General features: G+C 36.3%; 1 protein-coding gene across 2 annotated transcripts; it reads left to right on the top strand.

Annotated features, from left to right (window-relative positions):
* Nucleotides 1-20,880: 20,880 nt before the first annotated feature.
* LOC105039953 (DNA replication complex GINS protein SLD5) lies at nt 20,881-26,425 on the top strand. 2 transcript variants are annotated; one of them, XM_010916285.4, is made up of 7 exons: nt 20,881-21,106; nt 22,187-22,309; nt 22,401-22,480; nt 22,588-22,700; nt 23,892-23,967; nt 24,046-24,166; nt 25,647-26,425. In XM_010916285.4, the coding sequence occupies exons 1-6, from the start codon at nt 20,918-20,920 to the stop codon at nt 24,143-24,145; spliced, it is 681 nt and encodes a 226-aa protein (XP_010914587.1). In that variant the 5' UTR covers nt 20,881-20,917; the 3' UTR covers nt 24,146-24,166; nt 25,647-26,425. The 2 variants fall into 2 exon arrangements, with proteins under 2 accessions (XP_010914587.1, XP_010914588.1); XM_010916286.4 differs by having other exon boundaries at nt 20,882-21,106; nt 22,591-22,700; nt 25,647-26,201.
* The last annotated feature ends 78 nt before the right edge of the window (nt 26,426-26,503 follow it).

Here is a 26,503-nt window from a genome sequence, read left to right as displayed (position 1 = left end):
CTCGAGAGTTTGAGATGAAGGATTTGGGCCCTGCAAGGAAGATCCTAGGCATGGAGATTTTCAGAGACCGAGCCCGGAGGGTGCTGCATCTATCTCAGGGGGGCTACATACAGAAGGTCTTAGAGAGGTTCGGGATGAAGAGAGCAAAACTGGTGGAGCTGCCACTTGCCGGTCACTTCAAACTCTCGAAGACCATGGCGCCACAGACTGAGGTGGAGGCTCAGGAGATGGAGACGGTTCCTTATGCTTCAAGAGTTGGGAGCTTGATATATGCTATGGTCTGTTGTAGGCCAGACATCGCTCATGCAGTGAGTCAGGTTAGCAAGTTCATAGCACAGCCTGGCAGGGAGCACTGGAGAGCTCTGAAGTGGATATTCAGATATCTGACGGGTTCAGTTGGAGTTGGCATCTGCTACGAACAGCGAGGAGGTGCAGTGGGATACTCTGACATGTCCAGGGAGGCTCAGGGGCTGATTGGCGGTTATGTAGATGCAGACTTCAGTGGAGATGTGGATATCCAGAGGTCTAGACATGCTTCATCTTTAGCCTATATGGAGGTCCTATTTCTTGGAGATCGAGTCTGCAGCTTATCACGGCCCTATCCACTACAGAGGCAGAGTACATCGGGCTGACAGAAATAGCTAAAGAGGTAATTTGGCTGAAGGGTTTGTTGACGGAGATGGACCTTACTCAGGAGGCCATTAGAGTGCACTGTGACAGCCAGAGTGCACTTCTATTAGCACAGAACTCAGTCTATCATACAAGGACAAAGCACATCGACATTCGGTATCATCGGATCAGGGAGCTTGTGAAGGATGGTGAGGTGGAGCTGATAAAGGTACACACCAAGGAGAATCCAGCTGATGCACTTACGAAGGTACTTCCATGGGACAGCTTTCAGAGATGTGCTGAGCTGATTCGGCTGATGGACAGAGTGGAGCTGGTTGAGGCCTTGGGACACCAAGATGAAGATTGTTGTGATCCACGTGGTGTGCCCAAGGCCCAAGGGACCAAGGCTAAGGCCAAGGTCCATCATTCATGAGGGCTTCATGGAGGCTCTAGGGCTAGTTGGGCCCTAGGTTGAAAGGCTGTGGGCCTTTCGGGTTCTTGAGGTCTAGGTTATGTGGGCCTCAAGGGACCAACTCTTTATGGGCCAGATCTGAGCCCAGGATAGGTGAGATTAGGTCGAGTCATGGGTGTACATGGGCTTGGGTTAACCTAATCTCCCATAGAGTTGGTCAAGGGAGTTTTGGGTTTGGGTCACTTGACCCTGTGTTTATATATACATGCACTGTATAGGTTTGATTAAGCCAAGGAATATGAAAATCCTTTCTCCCAAGTCTCTCTCTGTCTCTTTTTCCTCTCTCTTCAGCTATTCTCCATGCCCCAGGAGCAAGAAATCCTAGGGTTTTGTTGCCCAGCTATGCAACCCAAGAGGGGGGTGAATTGGGTTTCTAAAAATTTTAAGCTTAACTAATGACTTATGAGAAATGTTTGACAAAGCTAAATAGATAGAGTGAGTAGAATTAATTCAAGGCTAATAGCAAGAGCAAGAATGCAAGAAAATAATAAAGAGATAAAGAAGAGCAATTAGACACACACCAAACACAAAGATTTATAGTGGTTCGGTGCCAACCTTGCACCTACATCCACTCTCCAAGCTTCTACTTGGAAATTTTAATCCACTAATCTTGTATTCAATCCGAATACAAACGTCGGGAACTCTAACTCTAGCTATCCCAAGCTAGACCACTTATTTTTTGGGTACAAGCCGATCCAATACACTCCGATTCTAGGTTCGGATCAACCTTCCCTTATTTTGGAACCTCTCCAAAACAAAACCAATCACTCAAACTGAGTATAACAATTTATAGTACAATTAAGCACAAAGAAAGCTCCTTCAATGAGCGAATATAACTTTAAATACACTTTACTTAAGAGAAGAAGACCTTTTTTGAATTTCTTCAAGGTGGATGGAGACTTGATTGTGCACTTGAGGAGTTTGTGAGCTTGGATTGAAGGCTTCTTGAAAGCTTTGAATGAGCTCTTGCTTAGGGCTGAAAAGTTGGCTTAAAATCTCTTTTTCAAAATCTCTCTTCTTGGATTCTCTCTTTGATTCTCACCTTTTTGTTCCTTTTATAGCTTTAAAAAATAGAGGAAATCATTCTAGACTGGAAAAAGAGCCATTAGATTGCATTAAATGAGCATTAAAAGTATTTAAAATGGGTTAAAAACTAGCCGTTGCGGAAAAATCCCGTCACAGGAGTCGACTCATGCCTGAGGGTCGACTCATGGGTCGACCTCTATGGAAAATCGTCACAGAAGTGAACGGGATCCATGGTTCTGTAAAACTGGCAAAAAGACCTGCAGAGGTCGACTCATGAGTCGACTCATGCCTTGGGGGTCGACTCATGGATCGACTCACAGGTTTTACCAAGTCTGTGCCGGTCAGGAAAATCAGCGTGCCAGTCATCTTATGTGCTATGAGTCGACTCATGGGTCGACTCATGATTTTCAATCATGCATATCTTTCAAAATACAAGTCCAAAATCAATAAAATTTTCACTATTGGATCACAAATCTTTTGTTCTATCATTTGATACTATCAAATCAGGGTTTTGATAAAATTATAATTTTGCCCCTGAAGAGCAATAAGGCTTTTTCAAGTGAGAAACATTGGTACCCCTTCAACTGCTTTGTAATCATCAAAATCAATCTAAGGAGCAACAATCTCTCCCTTTTTGATGATGACAAAATATTTGAATAAAAGCATTTATATGAATCAATGATCATGAATTTCAAAGGAATGAAATGCATTATAGGCAGTTTGAAGATAAACAGAAGATTTACTACCAACTTATAAGTGCATTTGCTTGAAAAGAAGATTGATTCTTTTGGCATGTGATACATGTGCCCATTTGCATAAATAATTTGCCTATTGCTTAATGATTTGAAAATTTGCTCATTTGATTATGTGATTTTGGTATCAGAGTAGAAAATTTATTTTTGTTTTCAGAGCAAAGCAGAATTTACCTTATGATTTGAGAATTGCGTGTTTGAAAATATCTCATTTGTTCATTTACTTGTTTTTCAAATTTCTTAGCATCTTGAAAATTTGCTCATTCTCATTTGATTATTTAGTTTTAGTATTAGAGCAAGTTACATCTTGAAAATTTGCTCATTCTCATTTGATTATTTAGTTTTAGTATCAGAGCAAGTTTAACAATTAAGTGTATTATTTCATGTCTAAGAATTAATTGTAAAGTATATCAGAGCATGTCAAATTTTAAGATGTATCAGAGCATGTCTAATTTTAAAGCATATCAGAGCATGTCTAAGAAGTAATTTTAAAGGTTGCTCATTTGCTTTGCTTAGCAATTGGTATCAGAGCAATTCATTCATTTTGTTAGCAATCTTGTTAATTTCTCCCAATTCACTCATTTTATTATTAAGTTTTGTATTTATCTCTCTTATTTATCTCTCTTTTGATACTTTTGCTTAGCAATTCACTCATTGTATTTTTAAGTCATTTAATAATCTTGCTTTTGATACTTTTCTTTAATTTCTCCCCCTTTTTGACATCATCAAACATTCTTAACTCCCCCTCTTTTTTTGAATACATTCTCTCTTTAGTGTTTCTTCAAACTTCTTGTGCTAATCATTAATGTTTACTCCCTCTGAATACAGCAATCATAAAATAAAATATGCCATTGAGTACCATAGATATGAATTAGCAACATTAATGATACCAAAGAGAAGATATATAATCAAGAGATGATTGATACCATTACAAAGAGTAGATATATAATTAAAAGATGATTAAAACCATAGTTGTTTCAATACATATTTCATAATATAAAAGTCAACTAGTTAACATCATTACATGGCCCAAAAGACAGATCCTAGAAAGAACAACAGACATGACTAACAACAAGGATCTAGTAGAACACATGACTCTATGGATCAGAATCAGATGTATCAGAGATGGGGTGGGGAGATGATGGATCACGACCAAGAGCTCGTCTTCTACCCCGTCTGCCTCTACCACGAGTGGAGGTGCTGGCACGAGTAGGTGGGCGAGATGATCCTGAAGGCTGAGAACGTTCAGAGGTCAAAGACTGGACTACAAGAGAGAGCCTGATGGAATCAAGAACGTTCAAAGCTCTCGAAACAGACTGAAGCAGTGCAGTGAACTGTGTAGAAGCATGCTCACTAGAGCCTCTGATTTCTCTCCTCAAGAACTCATAACCACCCTCCAATGCACCTCTGAGCCTACCAGCCTCCGCAGTAAGGTCTGTGACCTCAATAGTGGACTCCTGTGGCTGAGGATGGGCCAAAGCTAAGACTTGCCCCTGCAAGTCAAGTACTCTCCCAGTCAGTCTCAAAATGCAATCCTCGAGCTGCTGAATCCGAACTGACTGATCTGTGATCATCTGAAATACAGTGGAGATATGTGGGATCAAGGTCTGATCAGATGTATCCAATGATGTGGATCCCGATGCAAATGTAGAAGTGCTCCACTAACGAGAAAGCAAGGAAGCCACACGCTGAGAAATCTACTCAATCTGATCATCAGCCAATCTGTACTCTGAGGAAGGTGCTCTGCTGTCTGGCTGCTGAACTGGTGTGTGCCGCCTGGTGAACTCTGAAGGGCCAGCCTCTGGGTCTGAAACAAACTGGATATCTGGAGATGTTGCCCTGAAGTCATGGAAAGGAGATGAGAGACCTTCTTCCTCAGCTCTGTCCTCAACTCTATCCTCAGCTCTCTCCTCAGCTCTTTCTTCTGTACCCTTGATCCAACCACCATCAATCCTAGTGAATCCCATGCGGTGCAGAGTGTGTTGGTTGATGGTGTCTGCGTGAGAAAGCTTAGCAGATGCCTCCCCCTCAAAACTGACTCCAAACCTCCTGAAAACCAGTGTGAGGGCCATACCAAAAGGCAAATGTGCCTTGGATCTATTCAGTGTTTCTCTCATTGCCTCAATCATTAAAGCAGGGAGGTTTAAGGGGGTTTGAGTGATCACATGAAACATTATACAGATGTCTCGGCCAGAAAGGAGGTCATGCCTACCACTCCTCGGAAAGAAAAGCTTTGTCACTAATTGATGTAGAATTCTCATTTCAATTGACAAGATTTTGGCTTCTAATTTATTTAGACTTCCCGAGTAGGTTCCTCCTAAAATTACATTGATCCCCTCTTCCTTCACTGGGAGTTCCATGTATGAATATCCCTCATAGGGCAAATGTAGAATCTCTCCCAAAATAATAGGATCTAGGCAGATATCAATTCTCTTAACAGTAAAAGTTACTGTTCCATTGCCATAGTGCAGATTTAGATAAAACTCTCTAACCAAGTCTACATATGTAACTTCCTTGAGAGAACAGTAAAATCCCCAACCTTGGTTTTTGATCTTTGTCCCAAAGGAGAAACTTTCTTTTTCAAAGAATCTAAAATCCACATTCTTGCCGGTTTCTACCTTTCTGTCAGAGAGAGATTTTGCTAGGGCTAAGGGGAGACTGAGAGGGACCTGGTGCAGACGCTGGTGCAGACACTGAAGCTGAAATGGGAGCAGAGGAGGTCTGAGAAGCTTGTCTTTTTCTGCGAACGCCTTCTTCCAGCGCACGGACTGATTTTCTTCTTTGAGGGAGTTTCATCTTTGGTGCCATTTTCACTACAAGAGCAGGCAGGGAGACTCGGAAGATCAAATGGGTGAGGAGAAGGAGGGTTACTAGAGGATGGAAAGGGATTTTGGCGAAGAGAAATGATGATTTTGAGAAGAACGGTGGAAGGTAGGGCACGCTCCAACCGCTTCAATCAAGGGAGAAAGATGCGAGAAGCTCCTTTCCCAAGGGGTGATTTGAGGTGGAGATGAGAAGGGGGAATGATCTTGGGTTAAATCCTTGGTTTTGGAGAGAACGAAGATGAGGACGAAGAGTCTTGGAGGGAGGAAGACGAAGAAGAAGAATGAGTCAGCTCATGAACGGGCTTTAAGTTAAAAAGAAAAGAACCCGTGGGAAGTTGGCAAAGAATTTCAAGTATGCCATTGGGTCGACCCTAGGGGGTCGACTCATGAATCACAAAAATTCAGAAAAAATATGAATAAATTCTGGAAAAATTTAAAATTTTGGAAGAAAAAATTTTGCTCAATGGGAAGTTGTGAGAATGATAATCTTGAGCTTTTAGGTCCAAGAGAGATGATAAAAATTGAGCTCAAAAAAATTTTGACATCGATTTCTTGAAATTTGAGAAATATTTAGGCAAAAGGATCAAGAATTCCTAGATTTCTCCTAATTTCACATAATCTATCCTCATTAAGGACCTTTGTAAAGATATCAGCTAATTGATTTTCAGTGCAAATATATTCAAGAATTATATTTTTGTTTTGAACATGTTCTCTTATAAAATGATGTCTTATTTCAATATGTTTAGACCTTGAATGTTGAATTAGATTTTTAGTTAGATTTATGGTGCTAGTGTTGTCACATCTTATGGGTGTTTCATTAAGTTTGATACCAAAGTCTTCGAGTTGTTGCTTAATCCACAAGATTTGAGCACAACAACTTTCGGCTGCAATGTATTCGGCCTCAGCTGTAGACAGTGCTACCGAATTTTGTTTCTTGCTAAACCAGGAGATTAGGTTAACTCCAAGAAATTGGCAAGTTTCACTAGTGCTTTTTCTGTCTAATCTACATCCAGCAAAATCAGCATCTGAATATCCTATTAAGTCAATTAGTGAGTCCTTAGAGTACCATAATCCTAGAGTTTGAGTACCATTTAAATATCTAAGAATTCTTTTAACAGCATTCAAGTGAGACTCTTTAGGATTAGATTGAAATCTAGCATACAAATAAACACTAAACATGATATCAGGCCTACTTGCAGTTAAATATAATAGTGAGCCAATCATATCTCTATAATACTTTAAGTCTACACATTTACCTTCATCATCTTTGTCAAGCTTACATGAGGGGCTCATGGGTGTGCCAATTGGTTTGGAGTTCTCCATTCCAAATCTTTTGAGTAATTCTTTGGTGTACTTGCTTTGGGTGATGGAGATTTCCTCTTTTGTTTGTTTGATTTGGAGTCTGAGGAAGAAAGTAAGTTCTCCCATCATGCTCATCTCGAACTCCCCCTGCATGAGCTTAGTAAAATCTTGACAAAGAGATTCATTAGTAGACCCAAAAATTATGTCATCAACATAAATTTGTATAATTAATATATCATTTTGGTTTCTTTTAATAAAGAGGGTTGTGTCTACATTACCTCTTGAAAAATCATTAGTTAGTAAGAATTTGCTTAGCCTATCATACCAAGTCCTAGGTGCTTGTTTTAATCCATATAGAGCTTTATTTAATTTAAAAATATGATTAGGAAAAGCATAATTTTCAAATCCTAGGGGTTGTTCTACATAGACTTCTTCAGCAATATAACCATTCAAAAATGCACTTTTGACATCCATTTGAAATAATTTGAATTTCATAAAGCAAGCATATGCAAGTAGAAGTCTAATGGCCTCTAATCTAGCAACAGGTGCAAAGGTCTCATCAAAATCAATTCCTTCTTCTTGATTATAACCTTTAGCAACCAATCTTGCTTTATTTCTTATTATATTTCCATGTTCATCTAATTTGTTCCTAAAGACCCATTTTGTGTCAATTATTGAATAATTTTTTGGTCTTGATACTAAAGTCCAAACATTATTTCTTTCAAATTGATTAAGTTCCTCTTGCATTGTATTAATCCAGTTATAATCATTTTCAGCTTCTTCAATAATTTTTGATTCAAGATGAGATACAAAAGCACAATGATTAAATACATCTCTAAGTGAAGAACGAGTTTTTACCCCATGCATAGGATCACCAATAATTAGCTCCTTAGGGTGATTGTGAACATATCTCCATTCTTTGGGTAGGTCATTTGTACCTTGAGGTTGTTCTTGATGTTCTTCACTTCCCTCATTTTGTTTGTCTTCATGTTCCTTATCCTCTTGAATTGTTGAATCTTTCAGAGTGATCTCCTTCATTCCTTCTATAAGAGGATCTGCATCATCAACACTTTCATTCTTCCTTGAAGGAAGATCGTTAGATTCATCAAAGACAACATGTATGGACTCCTCTACTACTAAGGTTCTTTTGTTAAAAACTCTAAAAGCTTTACTAGTGGAGGAGTAACCAAGAAAGATTGCTTCATCTGATTTTGCATCAAATTTTTCAAGTCATTCTTTACCATTATTTAATACAAAACATCGGCAACCAAAAATATGAAAATATGCAATATTAGGTTTTCTTTCTTTCCAAAGCTCATAGGGGATTTTCTTTAAAATTTGTCTAATCAAAGCACGATTTAAAATGTAACATGCTGTGTTAATTACTTCCGTCCAAAAATATCTTGGAAGGTTGCTTTCACAAAGCATGGTACGGGCCATTTCTTCTAAGGTTCTGTTTTTTTTTCTACTACTCCATTTTGTTGGGGTGTCCTAGGAGCAGAGAAGTTATGGCCAATTTTCTTTTTATCACAAAAGTTTTCAAAGTTTTATTTTCAAATTCAGTTCCATGATCGTTTCGAATATTTTGAATTGAAAGTCCTTTCTCATCAGTGACTTTTCGGTAAAATTTAGTGAAAACATGAAAAGTTTCATCTTTGTGTGCTAAAAAGAAAACCTAAGTAAAATGAGAGTAATCATCTATAATTACAAAACCATATCGTTTTCCTCCTAGACTAGTGGTTCTAGTAGGTCCAAATAAGTCCATATGCAAAAGCTCTAAAGGTCTAGAGGTTGAAACAATATTTTTGGATTTAAATGAAATTCTTATTTGTTTACCTAGTTGACATGCATCACAAATTCTATCCTTTTCAAAATTCAATTTTGGCAAATCAAGAACTAATTCTTTCTTAATTAATTTTGAAAGAGAATGCATGCTAATGTGTGCAAGTCTGCGATGCCAAAGCCAACTAGTCTCATTAACTTTAGCATTCAAGGATACTAGGTATTGCATGTTTATTTTGGCTAAATCATTCAAATCTATCATATAAATATTATCATGTCTATGTCCAATAAATTTAATGCCATCATTAATAGGACTAGTTACGATGCAAACAGATGATTCAAAAACAACCTTATATCCTTTATCACAAAATTGACTAATGCTTAGTAAATTATATTTTAAACCATCAACTAACAAAATATTTTCAATGTATTTGGAGGGAGTGATACCAATGTTACCTATACCGATGATCTTTCCTTTGCCATTGTCTCCAAAGGTGACCATCCCTCCATCCTTAGCATCAAGAGTGATGAATTGGGATTCATCACCAGTCATGTGTCTCGAGCATCCACTGTCAAGATACCATTTCCTGTTTCCTCCTTGGGATGCTAGACACACCTGCAAGCAAAAGTCAAGTTTTTGTTTTAGGTACCCAAGCTTTCTTGGGTCCTTTTTGGTTAGTCATAATGGTTCTTTTTGGAACCCATATTTTTTTTATAGTTGAGTTTGCAAACTTGTTAGAGAAGTAAGTGTATGACTTATGTCCTACTCTACCACATTTGAAGCAAGTAATATTAGAAGACTTGTTACTTAAAGAGTTTACATAAATATTTTTCAGATATTTTTGTTTCTTCAAGGGGTTATAGCCAAGTCCGGCCTTATCATACATGGCTTTTTGATTATCAAGAATCATATTGAGTTTATTTGAACTCAAGGTGAACTTTTTTACTATTGATTTTAGCTTGGCAATTTTATCCTTTAAGCTTTGATTTTCTTGAAGCAGAGTGGATTTTTCAATTGAAATATTTTCAGTTTGTTTCAATAAAGATTGATTTTTTAATTTTAGCTCTTTGTTCTTTATCCCTAGTTTCTTTAATTCATCAACTAAATCATAGAAAGCTTCATGTAATTCTTCAAATGTAAAGTCACTAGGAGTTTCAGAAATTACCTCATTTTCGTGTGCCATAAGGCACAGGTTGGCTTGTTCGGTTGAGTTTTCCTCGTCGGAGCTTGAGTCATCACTCGTACTCCAAGTGGCCTTCTTCTTGTACTTCTTGAGACCTTTCTTCAGCTGAGGGCATTCATATTTGAAGTGTCCCGGCTTCTTGCATTCGTAATATATAAGGGGTTGGTCTTTCTCTTTTTCTTTGCTCTATTCTCCTTTTGTGAATGGCCTCTTCCTCATCCCCTGTTTTCTTTTTCTCAAAAATTTCTTGAATCTTCGGGTAATGAGTGCCATCTCTTCATCCTGTTCTTCATCTTCAGTGTCATCAGTTTCTTCATCTGGTGGAGCTGTGGATTTGAGGGCAATGGTTCTTTTCTTTTTGACTTCTTCCTCTTGATGTTGCTTCATGCTCAGCTCATGAGTCATCAATGATCCTAGAAACTCTTCCAACGGTAGAATGTTCAAGTCCTTAGCTTCTTGAATGGCAGTCACTTTGGCTTTCCAAGTTCTTGGTAAGGACCTGAGAATCTTTCTTACAAGCTCACTGTTAGTATAGGACTTGCCAAGACTCTTTAAATCATTAATAATATCAGTAAAACGAGTAAACATTCCAGTTATGGACTCATCATGCTCCATTTTAAACAATTCATATTTATGCACAAGCATGTTGATTTTAGACTCCTTTACTTGATTGGTTCTCTCATGGGTTACTTCTAACCTATCCCATATTTCTTTAGCAGATGAGCAAGTAGAAATACGATTAAATTCGTTAGTATTAAGAGTACAATAAAGAATATTCATTGCTTTAGCATTTAATTGGGCCATCTTCTTATCAACCTCATCCCATTCTTTCTCGGATTTGGTTGATTCCTCACCATCTATAATTTTAGTGGGTGTGTGAGGACCGTTCACTATGATACTTCACATATCATAGTCGAGTGCTTGAATGAATATTTTCATCTGAGCCTTCCAATAGGTGTAATTAGACCCATTGAAAAGTGAAGGTCGGTTGGTGGATTGTCCCTCGGCTAGAGAAGTGCTGACATGAGTTGCCATAGATCTTTTGCTCTTTGATTGTTTAGATCAAAAAAGGGCTAGAGCACCGGGCTCTGATACCACTTGTTGCCCAGCTATGCAACCCAAGAGGGGGGGTGAATTGGGTTTCTAAAAATTTTAAGCTTAACTAATGACTTATGAGAAATGTTTGACAAAGCTAAATAGATAGAGTGAGTAGAATTAATTCAAGGCTAATAGCAAGAGCAAGAATGCAAGAAAATAATGAAGAGATAAAGAAGAGCAATTAGACACACACCAAACACAAGGATTTATAGTGGTTCGGTGCTAACCTTGCACCTACATCCACTCTCCAAGCTCCTACTTGGAAATTTCAATCCACTAATCTTGTATTCAACCCGAATACAAATATCGGAAACTCCGACTCTAGCTATCTCAAGCTAGACCACTTATTTTTCGGATACAAGCCGACCCAATACACTTCGATTCTAGGTTCGGATCAACCTTCCCTTGTTTTGGAACCCCTCCAAAATAAAATCAATCACTCAAATTGAGTATAACAATTTATAGTATAATTAAGCACAAAGAAAGCTCCTTCAATGAGCGAATATAACTTTAAATACACTTTTCTTAAGAGAAGAAGACCCTTTTTGAATTTTCTCAAAGTGGATGGAGACTTGATTGTGCACTTGAGGAGTTGGTGAGCTTGGATTGAAGGCTTCTTGAAAGCTTTGAATGAGCTCTTGCTTAGGGCTGAAAAGTTGGCTTGAAATTCTTTTTTCAAAATCTCTCTTCTTGGATTCTCTCTTTGATTCCCACCTTTTTGTTCCTTTTATAGCTTTAAGAAATAGAGGAAATCATTCTAGACTGGAAAAAGAGCCGTTAGACTGCATTAAATGAGCATTAAAAGCATTTAAAATGGGTTAAAAACTAGCCGTTGCAGAAAAATCCCGTCACAGGGGTCGACTCATGAGTCGACTCATGCCTGGGGGTCGACTCATGGGTCGACCTCTGTGGAAAATCGTCACAAAAGTGAACAGGATCCATGGTTCTGTAAAACTGGCAAAAAGACCCGCAGAGGTCGACTCATGAATCGACTTATGCCTTGGGGGTCGACTCATGGGTCGACTCACAGATTTTACCAAGTCTGTGCCGGCCAGAAAAATCAGCGTGTCAGTCATCTCATGTGCTATGAGTCGACTCATGGGTCGACTCATGATTTTCAATCATGCATATCTTTCAAAATATAAGTCCAAAATCAATAAAATTTTTACCATTGGATCATAAATCTTTTGTTCTATCATTTGATACTATCAAATCAGGGTTTTGGTAAAATTACAATTTTGCCCCTGAAGAGTAATAAGGCTTTTTCAAGTGAGAAACATTGGTACCCCTTCAACTGCTTTGTAATCATCAAAATCAATCTAAGGAGCAACAGGTTTCTTGCCGCCAGGTCCATAGAAGGTAAGAAAAGCAGGTGAGGCGCTAGGGTTTTGAGCCCCTCCCCCTTTGTGCCGCCAACCATATTGCCTCTCCCTCTCTTGCAGCCGCCCAAACATCAGGTCCAGGATTTGAAATCTCTTGCTATGAGATTGGTACAAGTTTCTCTCAGATCTGGAGTTGATCTGAGGTCGTTTGAGGTGCGGGTGAGATCTCCATCAATAGATCTACAGGAAAGGCTGCAGTAGGATAGATTTGCAAGGTCTGATTCTATCTACCTTTTTCTCTATCTAGAACATCCCGATTCGAGATCTACGAATTGAAAGACCTCGGTCCAGGTCTGATCTAGTGGGTATCAGATCTTGAATTTTTTAGAGGTGATCTTAAAGGCGTTCTTCATCTGGAATGAAAGGCTGACGAAGAAGACAGCAACCAGACTGATTTCGTCAAGGGCCTTCGATTGAGTCCAGAAGTCTCCAGATTTGTTCGTTGCTGGTTCCGCTGCACCCAAGGTCCGTGGGAGGAGCCGGGAACGTGCTCCAACAATTATCAATAAGAGGGTATATATATAACTTATTAACCAAAGGATTAGTGAGCTTTAGACAATCCTGCTGTTACCTTCTCACCACAGTCCACAGGAGATTGCTGACACCACTTGATCCCACCCAACTTTCAATTCCTTTGGCATCCTTCTTCTTCTACTCTGTCCAGAGAGAGAAATACCTCTAAACATCTTAGGCCTATAATATGCATGTTTAATAGACTTCCTCCATGAGTAGTTATCACAAGTGAAATACTTCCAGCAACATTTGTTTAGAAAGCTATCATTCAACTCATCTTCCTCCTTTGATTCCTTCTACAAACACTTCCCCGAGATACCAATGATGCAAAGCCTCACATTTGTTGTGCCTCCTCCGTATTCTGTCAATTATTTGAATGACCCACTCAGACAGTTTAAACACAAATCCACAGAATAATAAGAGATTCAAAAGAACTCCATTTATTGGAGTTACTCTCCCTACAATGGATAGGAATCCACTCTCCCAACAAGACAATTTATGGTTGCTTTAATGATATATAATTATATGTGTTGATATAAATATTTATATTATGTATCAAACAAAATAATTATAATAAAACAGTAGCATAAACTGAATATTATAAACCTACTTGGATTCCTATGCTCAAAAATAAGTCTTTACGTAATCAATAAATCAACCCAACAAACAACCTTTCAGGAATGAGTAGATCAAGTCAAGAACTTGGTTCTTTCTCATTAAGACGAAATTTGCCTTGCACAGATGCTCACTATCTCTTGGCAATCATCTCCCAGGATACAACGATCTTCCTCTTGTTGTAGAAGCACTTAAAATAATAAGTACTACAAACTCAAATACTTTACTCTTTTAAAGCCAGAGTTTTTCTCAAGTATGAAGAAGTAAGAACACTCGAAAGTAATAGAGAAGGAGAAGAATTAATCAGCCAAATGCAAATGAGAGAAGTCCCCTATTTATGGAAACATAGGGATACTTTAAAAGACACAAACAGTTAAAATTTAAACCAAAAGATGCACACTTTAGATTAGACATATCCTTGATAGCACTGTTTCGTTTGAAGAGTTATACCTTTTGCAGCAAAATAATGTGCATGTATTTAGCACATAGGCCCACTTTGCTTAGGTCCTCCATCTTCCACAAAATTGGGTATCCCTTGAGGCCCAAACCCATTACCAAATTAACTCCAATATAAAATTTAAAAGACATAAATAAACTTCCAATGTGGGATTACAAAGTTTGAGATCAATTTCTCATTCACTTATAAATAGTTTTAATTAAGTAAAGATATTACAATAATCTCCATGTGTAGGAGAATACATTTCATTAATATCTATCAATAAATATGACATTAAATCATATTTATTTTGGCTTAAAGGAAGCCAAAAAATTAGTCTTAATTAAACTCATTTTTCAACAATCCTCCACATGAATGAAAATTGTTTGATCAGTATGCAGATGAAGACACATGACTCACATGACTATTAAGAGGGTACAACGAAAAGTTACCACATTAAGATAAGTAGCTTTTTAGCTTGGAACTTTTCTTAGAAAAACTATCAAATTTACTCGGCTAACCAGTGAACACGATGTCTTGAACTACTCAGCCTTTTATGTAAATCAAGACAATAGAAATCACGTAGTCCCTTTTAGAAACATCTTTAGTTCTCACGGTTGTATTCATTTTGGCCCTGAACAACTTGTGATTTCATGAGCGCTCTAGAGAATTAAGCCTTTTAAATTCTCATAGAAAAGACCACGTTTCACACTCATATAGGTGATGTCTTATTAAGAGTATCCTACTATAGTCCACTTGGTTTCCCAAGATATAAGAATCATTAAAAGGAAAGCTTTATCCTAAATTATGCTACAGGCAACACTGCTTCATCATAAGAATAGGTAATAGTATCCATCTCCTAAGTGCTTATTTAGAGTTGCACATAATTTGGTTGTTTTTTTGAACCTAGATCTTGGGATCTCCAGTCAGCTAGGTTGGGTTGCCATTATGGAACTCTTTATTTAGATATAGGCTTCAATCCCATTTTCCTTGATGAAATATATACTTGCTCTCTTATTTGCTAAGCGGATCCGTAATGTTATTCTTTGACTTTACATAATCAATAGAAATAACTCCATTTGAGAGCAATTGTTTTATGGTATTGTGTCTACGACAAATATGTCTAGACTTACCATTATACATACTACTTTGTGCTCTACCAATTACAGATTGGCTGTCACAATGTATGCAAATAGTTGGCACAGATTTTTGCTAACTTGGAATATCTTCTAAAAAATTTCTAAACCATTCAGCTTCCTCTCCAGTTTTATCTAAAACTATAAATTCTAATTCCATAGTGGATCTAGCTATACATGTTTGTTTAGAAGATTTTCAAAACACAGCTGCACCTCCAAGTGTAAATACATATCCAGTAGTAGATTTAAAATCTCTAGAATCAGATATCCAATTTGTATCACTATAACCTTCAAGAACAGTCGGATATCTTGCATAATGTAATCATAATTTAAAGTATATCTCAAATATTTGAGAACTCTCACTATGGCTTTTCAGTGATCTATTCCAGAATTACTTGTAAATCTACTTAACTTGCTAATTACATAGGCAATATCAGGCCTAGTGCAATTCATGATATACATTAGACTATCAATTATTCAAGAATATTCAAGTTGATTTATGGCCATACCATTATTCTTAGAAAGATGTATATTAACATCTATAGGTGTTTTCATAATACTATTGTCTCCTTCATTAAATTTCTCTAAAATTTTTTTAATATAATGAGATTGAGACAATATTAAACCTTCAGATGTCCTAGAAATTTTAATTCTTAATATGATATCTGCAACACCTAAATCTTTCATGTCAAACTTTCTTGTTAACATTTTCTTGGTAATCTTAATAATATCCCTATTACTGCCCATAATCAACATGTCATCCACATAGAGACAAACAATGACATAACCTTTTTCAGTATTTTTAACATAAACACATTTATCACATTCATTGATTTTAAATCTATTTGATAATATTACATTATCAAATTTTTCATGCTATTATTTAGGAGCTTATTTTAGACCATATAATAATTTAACAAGCTTACATATTTTTTTCTCTTATCTAGGAACAACAAATCTTTCAGATTGTTTCATATAAATTTTTTTATTTAAGTCACCATTTAAAAATACAGTCTTAACATCCATCTGATGTATTTCGAGATTATTAATAGTAGCAATAGCTATTAACATATGAATGGATGTTATCCTTGTAACTGATGAATATATATCAAAATAATCTACTCCTTATTGTTTAAAATCTCTAACAACAAGTCTTGCTTTATATTTGTCTATAAATCCATCATCTTTCATTTTTCTTTTGAAAATCTATTTATAATCTAATGGTTTACTTCCAGGAGGAAGATGTATCGATTCTCATGTATGATTTTGCATGATGAAATCTATTTCACTATTAACAGCCTCTTTTCAAAATGGTGTTTTTGGACATGACATTGCTTCCTTAAAGCTTTGAGGATCATTTTCTAACAAATAAGTTAGAAAAACTGGACCGAAGGATTTGGACATTTTTGCTCTTTTATTTCGTCTCAATTCTTTTTCATTATTACTTCCTATAGACCCTTGGTCCATATTTTGATTATTATTATCAATTGCATCATTAGATCTTTTAAGAGAATGAACTTCTTGTGCTATCTTGCAAGGAAATATATTTTCAAAAAATGAAGTATTCCTTGATTCCATAATTGTATTCACATGTATATCAGGAATATCAAATTTATGCACAAGAAACCAATTGCACTACTATTGTAAGCATATCCAATAAAAATGCAATCAATTGTTTTCGATCCTATTTTAACCTTTTTAGGATCAGAAAATGCTATTTTAGCTTGACACCCCCACACTTTTAAATATTTATAGGAAGGTCTTTGATTTTTTCATAATTCATATGGTGCCTTTTCTAGCTTCTTGTAAGGTAATTTATTAAGTATATAATTAGCAGATAATATTGCCTCCCTTTAAAAATTTTGAGGTGCTCCAGAACTTATCAACATAGCATTCATCGTTTCCTTCAAGGTTCGGTTCTTGCATTCAGTAATAGCATTTTGTTGAGGTGAATAAGGAGCAGTGGTTTGGTGAATAATACCATATTGAGAACAAAATTCACCAAAAGGTGCTTCATATTCTCCACTTCTATCACTTCTTGTTATCTTGATTTTTCTGCTTAGTTGATTTTCAACCTTATTCTTATAATGCTTAAACATTTCAAGAGCTTCATCTTTACTTTTTAGCAAATAAACATAGCATTACTGTATGCAATCATCAATGAAAGTAATAAAGTACTTTCTACCTTCTCTAGTTTGCACAAACTTTAACTCACATACGTCAGTATGGACTAACTCTAGAGGTTCAGTACTTCTTTCCAATGATTGAGATGAAGTTCCAGTAAACTTAGATTCAACACATATTTCATATTTATGATTTTTGTCAAACTTAATTTTGGGTATTAAATCTAAGTCAATTAATTTTTTCATAGATTTAAAATTCACATATCCCAATCTACCATGCCAAACATCACATGACTCAAGAATATAAGCAGAATTATTATTATTATTATTATTCATGTGGTTAACTTTGGGTACAAGTGTCATTATATTCATTTTGGCCATCACAAAGATAATCCTTTCCCAATATACATCTCATTCTTAGTAAGTACAAACTTATCAGACTCAAAAATCAACTTGAACCCATTCTTGCTTAACAACGATCCAGACACCAAATTCTTTCGAATGTCAGGTACACATAACACATTGTTGAGAGTGAGTTCTTTTCCAGAAGTCATCATTAATATGATCTTCCCTTGACCTTGAACCTTGACTATAGATGAATTTCTCATAAATAATTGTTCTCCATTACTCACTTCTTGATAAGTAGAAAATATATTCTTATCAGAACACACGTCTAGTAGCTCCAGTATCAATCCACCATTGCTTTGGATTGTTGACTAAATTCACCTCAGATATGATGGCTGACAGGTTCATCTCAGAGACAACTTTAGAAAGATTCTCTACCTCAGTCATATTGGCTTGATTGGTCTTCTTTTTTTTTGAAGTTTTCTTGATTGTTTCTATGGTGACAATCCTTGGCTCGATGCCCAAGTTTGTTATATATGAAGCACTTTCCATTGAACTTCTTGGAATCTTTTTTATTGTAATTTCCAGATGACTTCCTCTTTTTATTGATTTTCTCCACTTGTTCCACCATGTTAGCCTTGAAAACTATGGATTGACTTCCAATTTTCTTTTCAGATATTCTATTGTCCTCTTCAATCCTTAGCCTCACAATTAAATCTTCAAGCCTCATTTCCTCATGCTTATGCTTTAAATAATTCTAAAAATCCTTCCAAGATGGTGGCAATTTTTCAATAATTGATGCCACTTGAAATGATTCACTAAGACTCATATTCTCAACATGAATCTCATGTAGAATGAGTTGAAGCTCTTGAACTTGGCTTATGACAGTCTTTGCATCAATTATTTTATAGTATAAAAATCTGCCAACTATAAATTTTTTCAAACCTGCATCTTCTGCCTTGTATTTTTTGTTCAAAAGATCCCATAACTCCTTTGCAGTCTTAAGAGGACTATACACATTATATAAAGTATTATCCAATCTATTCAGAATATAATTCTTGCAAAGAAAATCTACATGCTTCCATGCTTCAACCGCTGCCACAATAGTTGCATCAGTTTCTCCCTTATTTAGAACAAGAGCATCTTCGATCAAGAATTTGGCCAAGTTCAAAGTGGTGAGCTAAAACAACATCTTTTGTTGCCATCTCTTGAAAGCAGTCCCACTGAACTTTTTAGATTTTTTACCATGAACAACGGTAGGTGGTGGTGTCACATTCAGTGCTTGTGCAGTACTCGAAGAAGCAATATCAGTTGCTATTACTACATAAATCAAATATAAAATAATAAATAAACTATAATAAAATATTCAACACAACAAATAAATATATGTTTGCACCAAAACAAATTTATAACCACAATTAAAAATTTTGCCTTAAGATTATTGTTGTTTTAATGATATATAATTATATGTGTTGATATAAATATTTATATTATGCATCAAACAAAATAATTATAATAAAACAGTAGCATAAATTGAATAGTATAAACCTATTTGGATTTTTATGCTCAAGAACAAGTCTTTACGCAACCAATAAATCAACCCAACGAACAACCCTTCAAAAATGAGTTGATCAAGTCAAGAACTTAATTTTTTCTCCTTAAGATGAAATTTGTCCCACACAGGAGCTCACGATCTCTTGGCAATTGTCTGATACAATGATCTTCCTCTTATTGTAGAAGTACTTCAAATAACAAATACTACGAACTCAGCTGCTTTACTCTCTCAAAGCCAGAGTTTTTCTCAAATATGAAGAAGTAAGAACACTTGAGAGCAATAGAGAAGGGAAAGAATTAATCAGGTAAGTGCAAATGAGATAATTCCCCCATTTATAGAAACATAAGGACACTTTAAAAGACACAAACAGTTAAAATTTAAATTAAAAAATGCACATTTTAGATCTGACATATCTTTTGATAGCACTGTTTCATTTGAAGAGTCATACCTTTTGCAGTAAAATAACGTGTGTGTGTGTGTTTAGCACACAGGCCCATTTTGCTTAGGTCTTCTCTCTTTCACAAAATTGGGTACCCCTTGGGGCCTAAACCCATTATCAAATTAACTCTAATATAAAATTTAAAAGACATATATAAACTTCCAATATGGGATTACAAAGTTTGAGATCAATTTCTAATTCACTTATAAATGGTTTTAATTAAGTAAAGATATTATAATAATCTCCATGTGTAGGAGAATATATTTCATTAATATCTATCAATAAATATGACATTAAATCATATTTATTTTGACTTAAAGGAAGCCAAAAAGTTAGCCTTAATTAAATCTATTTTTCAACATAATTAACATGTAGACAATTAAAGCATAGGTTCCACATATTGAGAAAGTTGCCTGTCTTCTTTAGCTTTGTCGACTCCATTCATCACCCTCGAGAGAAGGCTAGCAGCCAACATGAATAGAGATGGTGACAAGGGATCTCCTTGTCTTGCACATGCAATGGTGCAATTTTGGCAAGGATAACAATTATTTGATCCATCCAATCCATTTAATGGGAAAAAAATTTTGAGCTTAACTTGTCACATATTTTTTTCAAAGTCTAATTTGAAGAATATTCCTTGCAATCTGGTCTTCTTGCAATAAGCCATAAATTTAGGAACCATATGATTCGTTGGAAGAGAAGAGAGAAAATATGATCAATCAAAAAATACTTCATATTTGATTCGAATTTTCGAAAAGAAAGGGATAAAAAATTAATTTTTTTATGAAAATAAGATTCTTGTATTTCATGTAAAAAAAAATATGAAGAAAATCACTTTCCCACCAATTTAGAATTGAAATTCTTTTTTCTCAAAAATGATCTTAAACTTTTTAATAGAATGGGATCAGATCTTTTTTTTTATTAAAAACATAATAAAAATTTTATATAATTTTTTTAAAAATAAATATTTAGTTAAATATAAATTATTTTAAAATATATAATTTTTTTATGATTAATCAAATATACAAAACTTTACCCAGGGATCATGTACATGGACGTCAGCTGCTCAAAAAAAACATGGGGGGAGAAATTCTTCCCACCTACCAAACAAGTCCTTCACCACGAAGTAGCCCAAGATAAGCATCCACCAAAATAGTCGAGAAAGGATAATTGTATCTTGTTCGTTGGATGATGATCGTACGGCTAAAATTGAACAGATCAAGGCACACCATATTTCGCATGGGCGCGCCCCTTTCCCGCCAAACGATAAAACAGCGCGCCAAAAGAACTCCACACGAGGGGAGAGCGAGAGAGAGGCAGGCGATGGCTTCGGGCTCGGGATCGGGATCGGAGCGGTGGAGCGAGGATTTGGAGACGGAGGTGGCGATGGCGATGGGGACGACGGACGTGGAGCTGCTGAAGAGGGCGTGGCGGAACGAGAAGGCGGCGCCGGAGATCCTCCAGTTCGAGGCCGCCCTCGTCCTCCGTGCCCGGGAGCAGATCCAGCTACTGGTAAGTCTAACTCTAACCCTAATTCTTACTCTTCATGTATCTAGTATCTTTCTTGTTAAACAATTGGGTTCAGTTTCATTATTGCGTGTAGATGGAAGTGATTTTCCCCAAACCGAAGGGATTTTTAGGGATTGCATTTGATTTGCTGTTACTTTTTGCATGAATTTTGGCTACAGTTCTAATCTGGCATCCATTTTGTTTCTCTTGAAGCTAGTTTTGGCGATGCATGCGGGAATCTGAAGGGATTAGTTGGTGAATCGTTATTATTTTCGCTTAAATTTATTGTCTTGACTGGAAATTCAGACCTTTCTTGTTTCTTTTGAATATATTTTTAGAGGTGCATATAGACCGAAGAAATTCCTCCGAAAAAGAAAGGATTTTTAGGATTTTCTTGGAACCTATTGCTGTTAAAATTATTGATTTCCCTTTTTCTTCTTAAGAGTTAGGATCTCATATCCTTTTCTTTCTATTGAACTTGGTTTGACAGTGCAGTGAGATGAAGAAGATATAATTTCTGAACTGCTGTTATTTAATCCTAAAGTTTTTTTTCCCCCCCAAAAAAACATTTCAGTCGATGCTGATTAATGTTTACCTTAACTTCCCTACTTAGTGCGATACAAGGCACTCAATTGGATCTTGAACTCATCTTGGGTATGTTACTATACCATCCTGCCTTGTGTGTCATTCATCTGCTTCAAAATTCACATCCTACTGATTGATCTCTGTATTCCTTTCAAAGGGAATAAGGGGTTCGTAATCCAATAGACCTTATGTGTTATGAAGGATCTTTGCTTGTCATTCTATGTATAGTGGAATTTTGTGGTGGCTGAACCATAGCAATGTAGTTGGGGTTGAGCTATGTAATATTTTATCTGTCTAGTATAGCGTTTTTGTATAATGTCTTGCAATATTTGCAATAAAACTTGGGGCTGAGGAAACGGCAGAAACATACTTACCAAAGGTGCTCCTCTAATGTCGTTGTGTTGCTTTTATAGTGGAAATTTGTCATGACTGTTTTCTTTGGATATAAGGCAACTATTCTGCATTCAATTGAAAAATGAATGATGGATTTGAAATCAGGAAGAGACAGTGGAGGAATTCACAGAGAATGGAGTCGATGATCTTGTTGTCTCTCTTTACCAAATGGACTTGGACCGCTCTCTATTCCTTCTGAGGTCATATCTTCGAATCCGTTTGCAGAAGGTATACTAGCTGTCCTAAGATTTTCATTTGTTGCTTTAGTTGAATTTTGGGTATCAAGAGAGTCCATTATGGACTTCAAATACCTTTACAGATTGAGAAGTACATGATCCATATTTCAAAAACCAATCTCTGGAATCGGCTTTCTGAACAGGAACAGAGATTTGCCAAAAGGTGGGAAAAAAGGACTTATATCTCTAAAATATTGATATTTCAGATATCTCTAAAATATGGATATTTCAAATACCTTTAAACCATAGTATACTCTTGGTTGTTTTTAGCAGGTGCACTGATATCATGGAAAAGCACCTTGAGCAGTCGGTACTATCACGATTGCCTTATGGATATCAATCCATTTTGAAACAATCCATTTCAAGTGAAGAAGATGATATGGGTAACCTTTTTCACTTCTCTTACACTTTATTAGTTATAATCATCTGAATTCTTTTACTCTTGTAGTTATTTTTTCCATCTTATCTGCTATTCAAGCATTAAATTAATATTTTAATCATGCCTTTCCAGTTGTCTATGTTAGGTGAAGTTTTCTTGATCTTATGGGATTTTGAGTTGGATATCTAGTAACTGCCCAGTCATTGTTTTGAACTGTTTCTCTTACAACATGCCAAAACGAAAAATACATGTGTATATGACTTCATCTGATTCACATGTAGTGGTGGCTATGTCTTGAGGTACTTCATGAAGAAAATCCATCTGTGACCATCCAAATTTTTCTAGCATTACGTGTTTACATAACTAAGCATCAGAGAATAGCTACTAACAATAAATACCATTGTTATTACTTCCAAACTAATAGTATGAATATTTTGAATTGTCCCTCATATCCATTTTTCAGCAGTAGAATGACTTACAAGATCGCCCAAGTTCTTATAAGAAAGTTAATCTGTCTCAAAACCATAAAGCATGACTTGGTTGGAATTGATGGGAAGTAATTTCAGTATAGCATTTTTCTTCTGGTCCTCCCCTATAGTATCGTCACCGCAGTAGAGTTTAACCATCAAGTTCGGAATAGTACAGCTGTTATAATGGTGTCACAGCTCCTTAGGATAAATTTTGCTCCAGTTCCTCTTTGATTAGCTAGTTGTATTTTGCCGATACAAAGATTGTTTGCTTTCCTTTCTTTGCATGCAGGCAGAGTAAATAGTTGAAAAATGAAAGAAAATGCTGCTCTTGATACAGCTATATTTATCATTTTTTCTGCCTTAACCAAACAGTTCTCTGGTTATTCATTACTCAGATTAGTAGATTGTCGTCATTTTTTACAACTTACGGTCTAGAAGCTTGTGACCATAACTTTACCATATGAAATCTGGTTAGTAAGCTCATGAGCACAACCACTCATGGTGTTCTGAGTTCTGCACCCGGTTATGTGCATGCATTTGAGTATTTAAAGCCAGATGGAGCCAACTGATTTTTAATAATTCAATGCTGAGCTCATGATATGTAGTATGAACTATAGTCTAGTAGTGCTCACACAACGAACCCCAAAAATGGGATCAAGTATATGCACTAATGCATTTTTCTTGGGGACATGCTGTTTAAATAACCCTTGATCTTGTTGCTTCAGTCCCAGAACCTCAGCTAGACACCTTTGTTTTCTGCAAGACCAAGCATGCAGTTGGAGCTTTCCAGCTTGATGACACGTAAGTGACTCTTAGCTTGCATTTTCTTTCTGATCTCTTTCAGCACTGTCTTCTCATCTAGCACTTTTTACCTTGTAGAGGGGATGAGATAGTTGACTTGGTTGCTGATGACCTGTATGTCCTTCGATACAAGTCTATAAGAGGTCTGGTGGAGAGTGGGCGAATTGACCTTGTGTGACTTGCTGCAAGGAAAAATAAGGTACAGCTTCTATCTGCATAATTAGGAAGTGGATAACACATCTAGTAAGTGAGCGCTGCCATTTATTATAGTGCCCAACTATTCCCAAATTTTGCAGTATATGGTGTCATATGAGCATTTTTGTGAAAGCTCCTCCATCATAGACTTTGGTGTGTCTGATTGCATTAATCCTGAATATCTCAGTGTGGTGGAATGAAGGTTTATTACTGTGGAATTGGTTCCTTTTTTCTCGTTTTGCTAAGTAATTTGTTGCCTCAGGAGAATGATTATATTGGTTGCGTGTCGTTAAGCATCTTGGAGGCAGCATATACTAGTATTAAATGGTGTACTAGATGAGTTGTCTGTCATGATTAGATCCAGTCCTAAATTTTACAGTTTAGAAAATAAAGGGTTAGTCGAGCATGACATTGCAAAAGATTACGAACTTCCAAAAATTTTCAAATGATTCTAAATATTAAAAATCAGAAAAAAAATGATATAAAGAAAGTGTTGTTTTAGTATACTATTACATTTGAGAACAGGCATGCTGGTGGAATTTTTAACGATCCACAATATCCATAGGCAATGAAGAGGATGTAATGGAACTATTATTCATATATACCAGTGCATCCCAAAATGTCTTGGAGAGGCAATAGCACCAAACAGCAGCAGAAGCAGCAGCTAATATTATTGACTAATAATCTTTTAGCTTGCATCCATAAGCTGGGGTTATTTCATGAACAAGTAAATGATTTCCAGATAGTAGTTGTATAATTTCGTGAAATCTGCGAATTATCTTCCTTTCTTTTGTGGATATTCTGACTGCTCAAGAATAATTTGGCCACTCTTCCAGCCAACAAAAGTTTATGATTGTTTGAAATTTATTTCCACGTCCTATAGATTAGCGGATTTAAGAAAATGACTAACCTGAATTTCCTCGAAATGATTAACTTGAAAGCAAAGGCCATTGCCTAATCATGTTCCCGGAAATCCAAGGTTTTTGAAGGGGCAGACTGGGGATGGATATAATCTTTGCCATTTTTCGCACAAAGTGACTGCCCCAAGAATTAACTTGAAAGCAAGCATCCAAAAACAAAAAAAAAAAAAGGTTTTTACATTTTGGGGCTGTAAAAAAAAATATGCCTGTGGTATTAGCATAATATCTTCTCCATGGGCAGGAAGGTGATGATGGAAGCAGAGAAATCATCGACAGGTTGCCTGAGCCTGTCCTACCAGTCATTCCTCAAGCCATAGTAAATTTCTCTCAGCCCCATAAACGTTTGTACACACATAGGTGCTTCTCTATTTATATGACATGCTATGGTCCAGTTTAGGTTAGCATGAAAATATTAGATATCTTCTACATTAGTTGCATTTTGACTGCAAGAAATCAAGCGATTGGAAAACAGGTTTCGTTTCATAATTAGTGGCACATTAACTATGGTTAACTTTTTTGGTTTTCCGGTTAACTACAGTTAACATTTCGTTTGTTTCGGTTCAGGAAAGCAGTCCGGTAAAATTACTTTCCTAGTGGAGCTGAGGCACATGGAGGGCGCATGTCACTTGCATGCAATGAGTGGAATGAGGATGATCGCTAACTTCCAAGGAAAAAGTGATGGTCACGCGCTTGTACAATTTCTGCTGCTAATTTTAAACCAAAAGAAATGTTATCCACCATAATGACAACCATATGCAGTAGGCAAATCCTTCAAAAGTTGAGGGGTTGTTCTTAAGAGTTGATCTATCATTCCACCAATTACTCAAATCTGTTGATTTTTCTTATGACTGCTGTTTTATTCATTAACTGGAGCTCACGCCTGATGACAGGAGATAATCAGTAATTCGGATGATCATCTGACATACTCTGCTACTTAAAAAAAGACAAATCTCTATATACCATTCTATTTCTTACACTTTCATTTCAGATGTAATCACTGCAGATTTTTTTATCATGGTAAGAATACGGGATAAATAATTGAAATCAATGCAAGCTTGTTAACATATGGATAGGCATTCCAGCCACCGCCATCATGATCCTTCAGATTACCACCAGTCTTGCACTGCCTGATTAGTTTTCATTCGCTCTCTGGTGACTGACGGTAACGTCCACCGAGTTCCACGGATCAAAGTATCATGGCACTTAGAACATGGTGCCTTAAGTGCGAAAGAGGTTATTTTGCTCTTTATATACTGCAATTTTCTGTTTTGGAGTATAAGTTAAAATGGCTACATTTAAACATGAGAGAGATGTCCAGATTGCATGCCAAAATCTACCCCAAGGATATCGTATTCTCCCCTGTTAAACAAGAATAAGCTCACTTTTCCCTGAAGTTGTACCACTTTGAGTCAATGAAACAT

Source organism: Elaeis guineensis, chromosome 1, assembly GCF_000442705.2.
Source record: "Elaeis guineensis isolate ETL-2024a chromosome 1, EG11, whole genome shotgun sequence".
NCBI lineage: Eukaryota > Viridiplantae > Streptophyta > Magnoliopsida > Arecales > Arecaceae > Elaeis > Elaeis guineensis.
Note: the sequence above shows the minus strand (reverse complement) of the source record. Positions and strands in the feature narration are given on the sequence as shown.

Excerpts from the sequence above, each read along its gene's own strand:
- LOC105039953 (XM_010916285.4), top strand. The coding sequence starts at position 20,918 with ATGGCTTCGGGCTCGGGATCGGGATCGGAGCGGTGGAGCGAGGATTTG. Across the intron at positions 21,107-22,186 it reads GGGAGCAGATCCAGCTACTG|GAAGAGACAGTGGAGGAATT; the intron begins GTAAGTCTAACT and ends ATTTGAAATCAG. Across the intron at positions 22,310-22,400 it reads TTCGAATCCGTTTGCAGAAG|ATTGAGAAGTACATGATCCA; the intron begins GTATACTAGCTG and ends ATACCTTTACAG.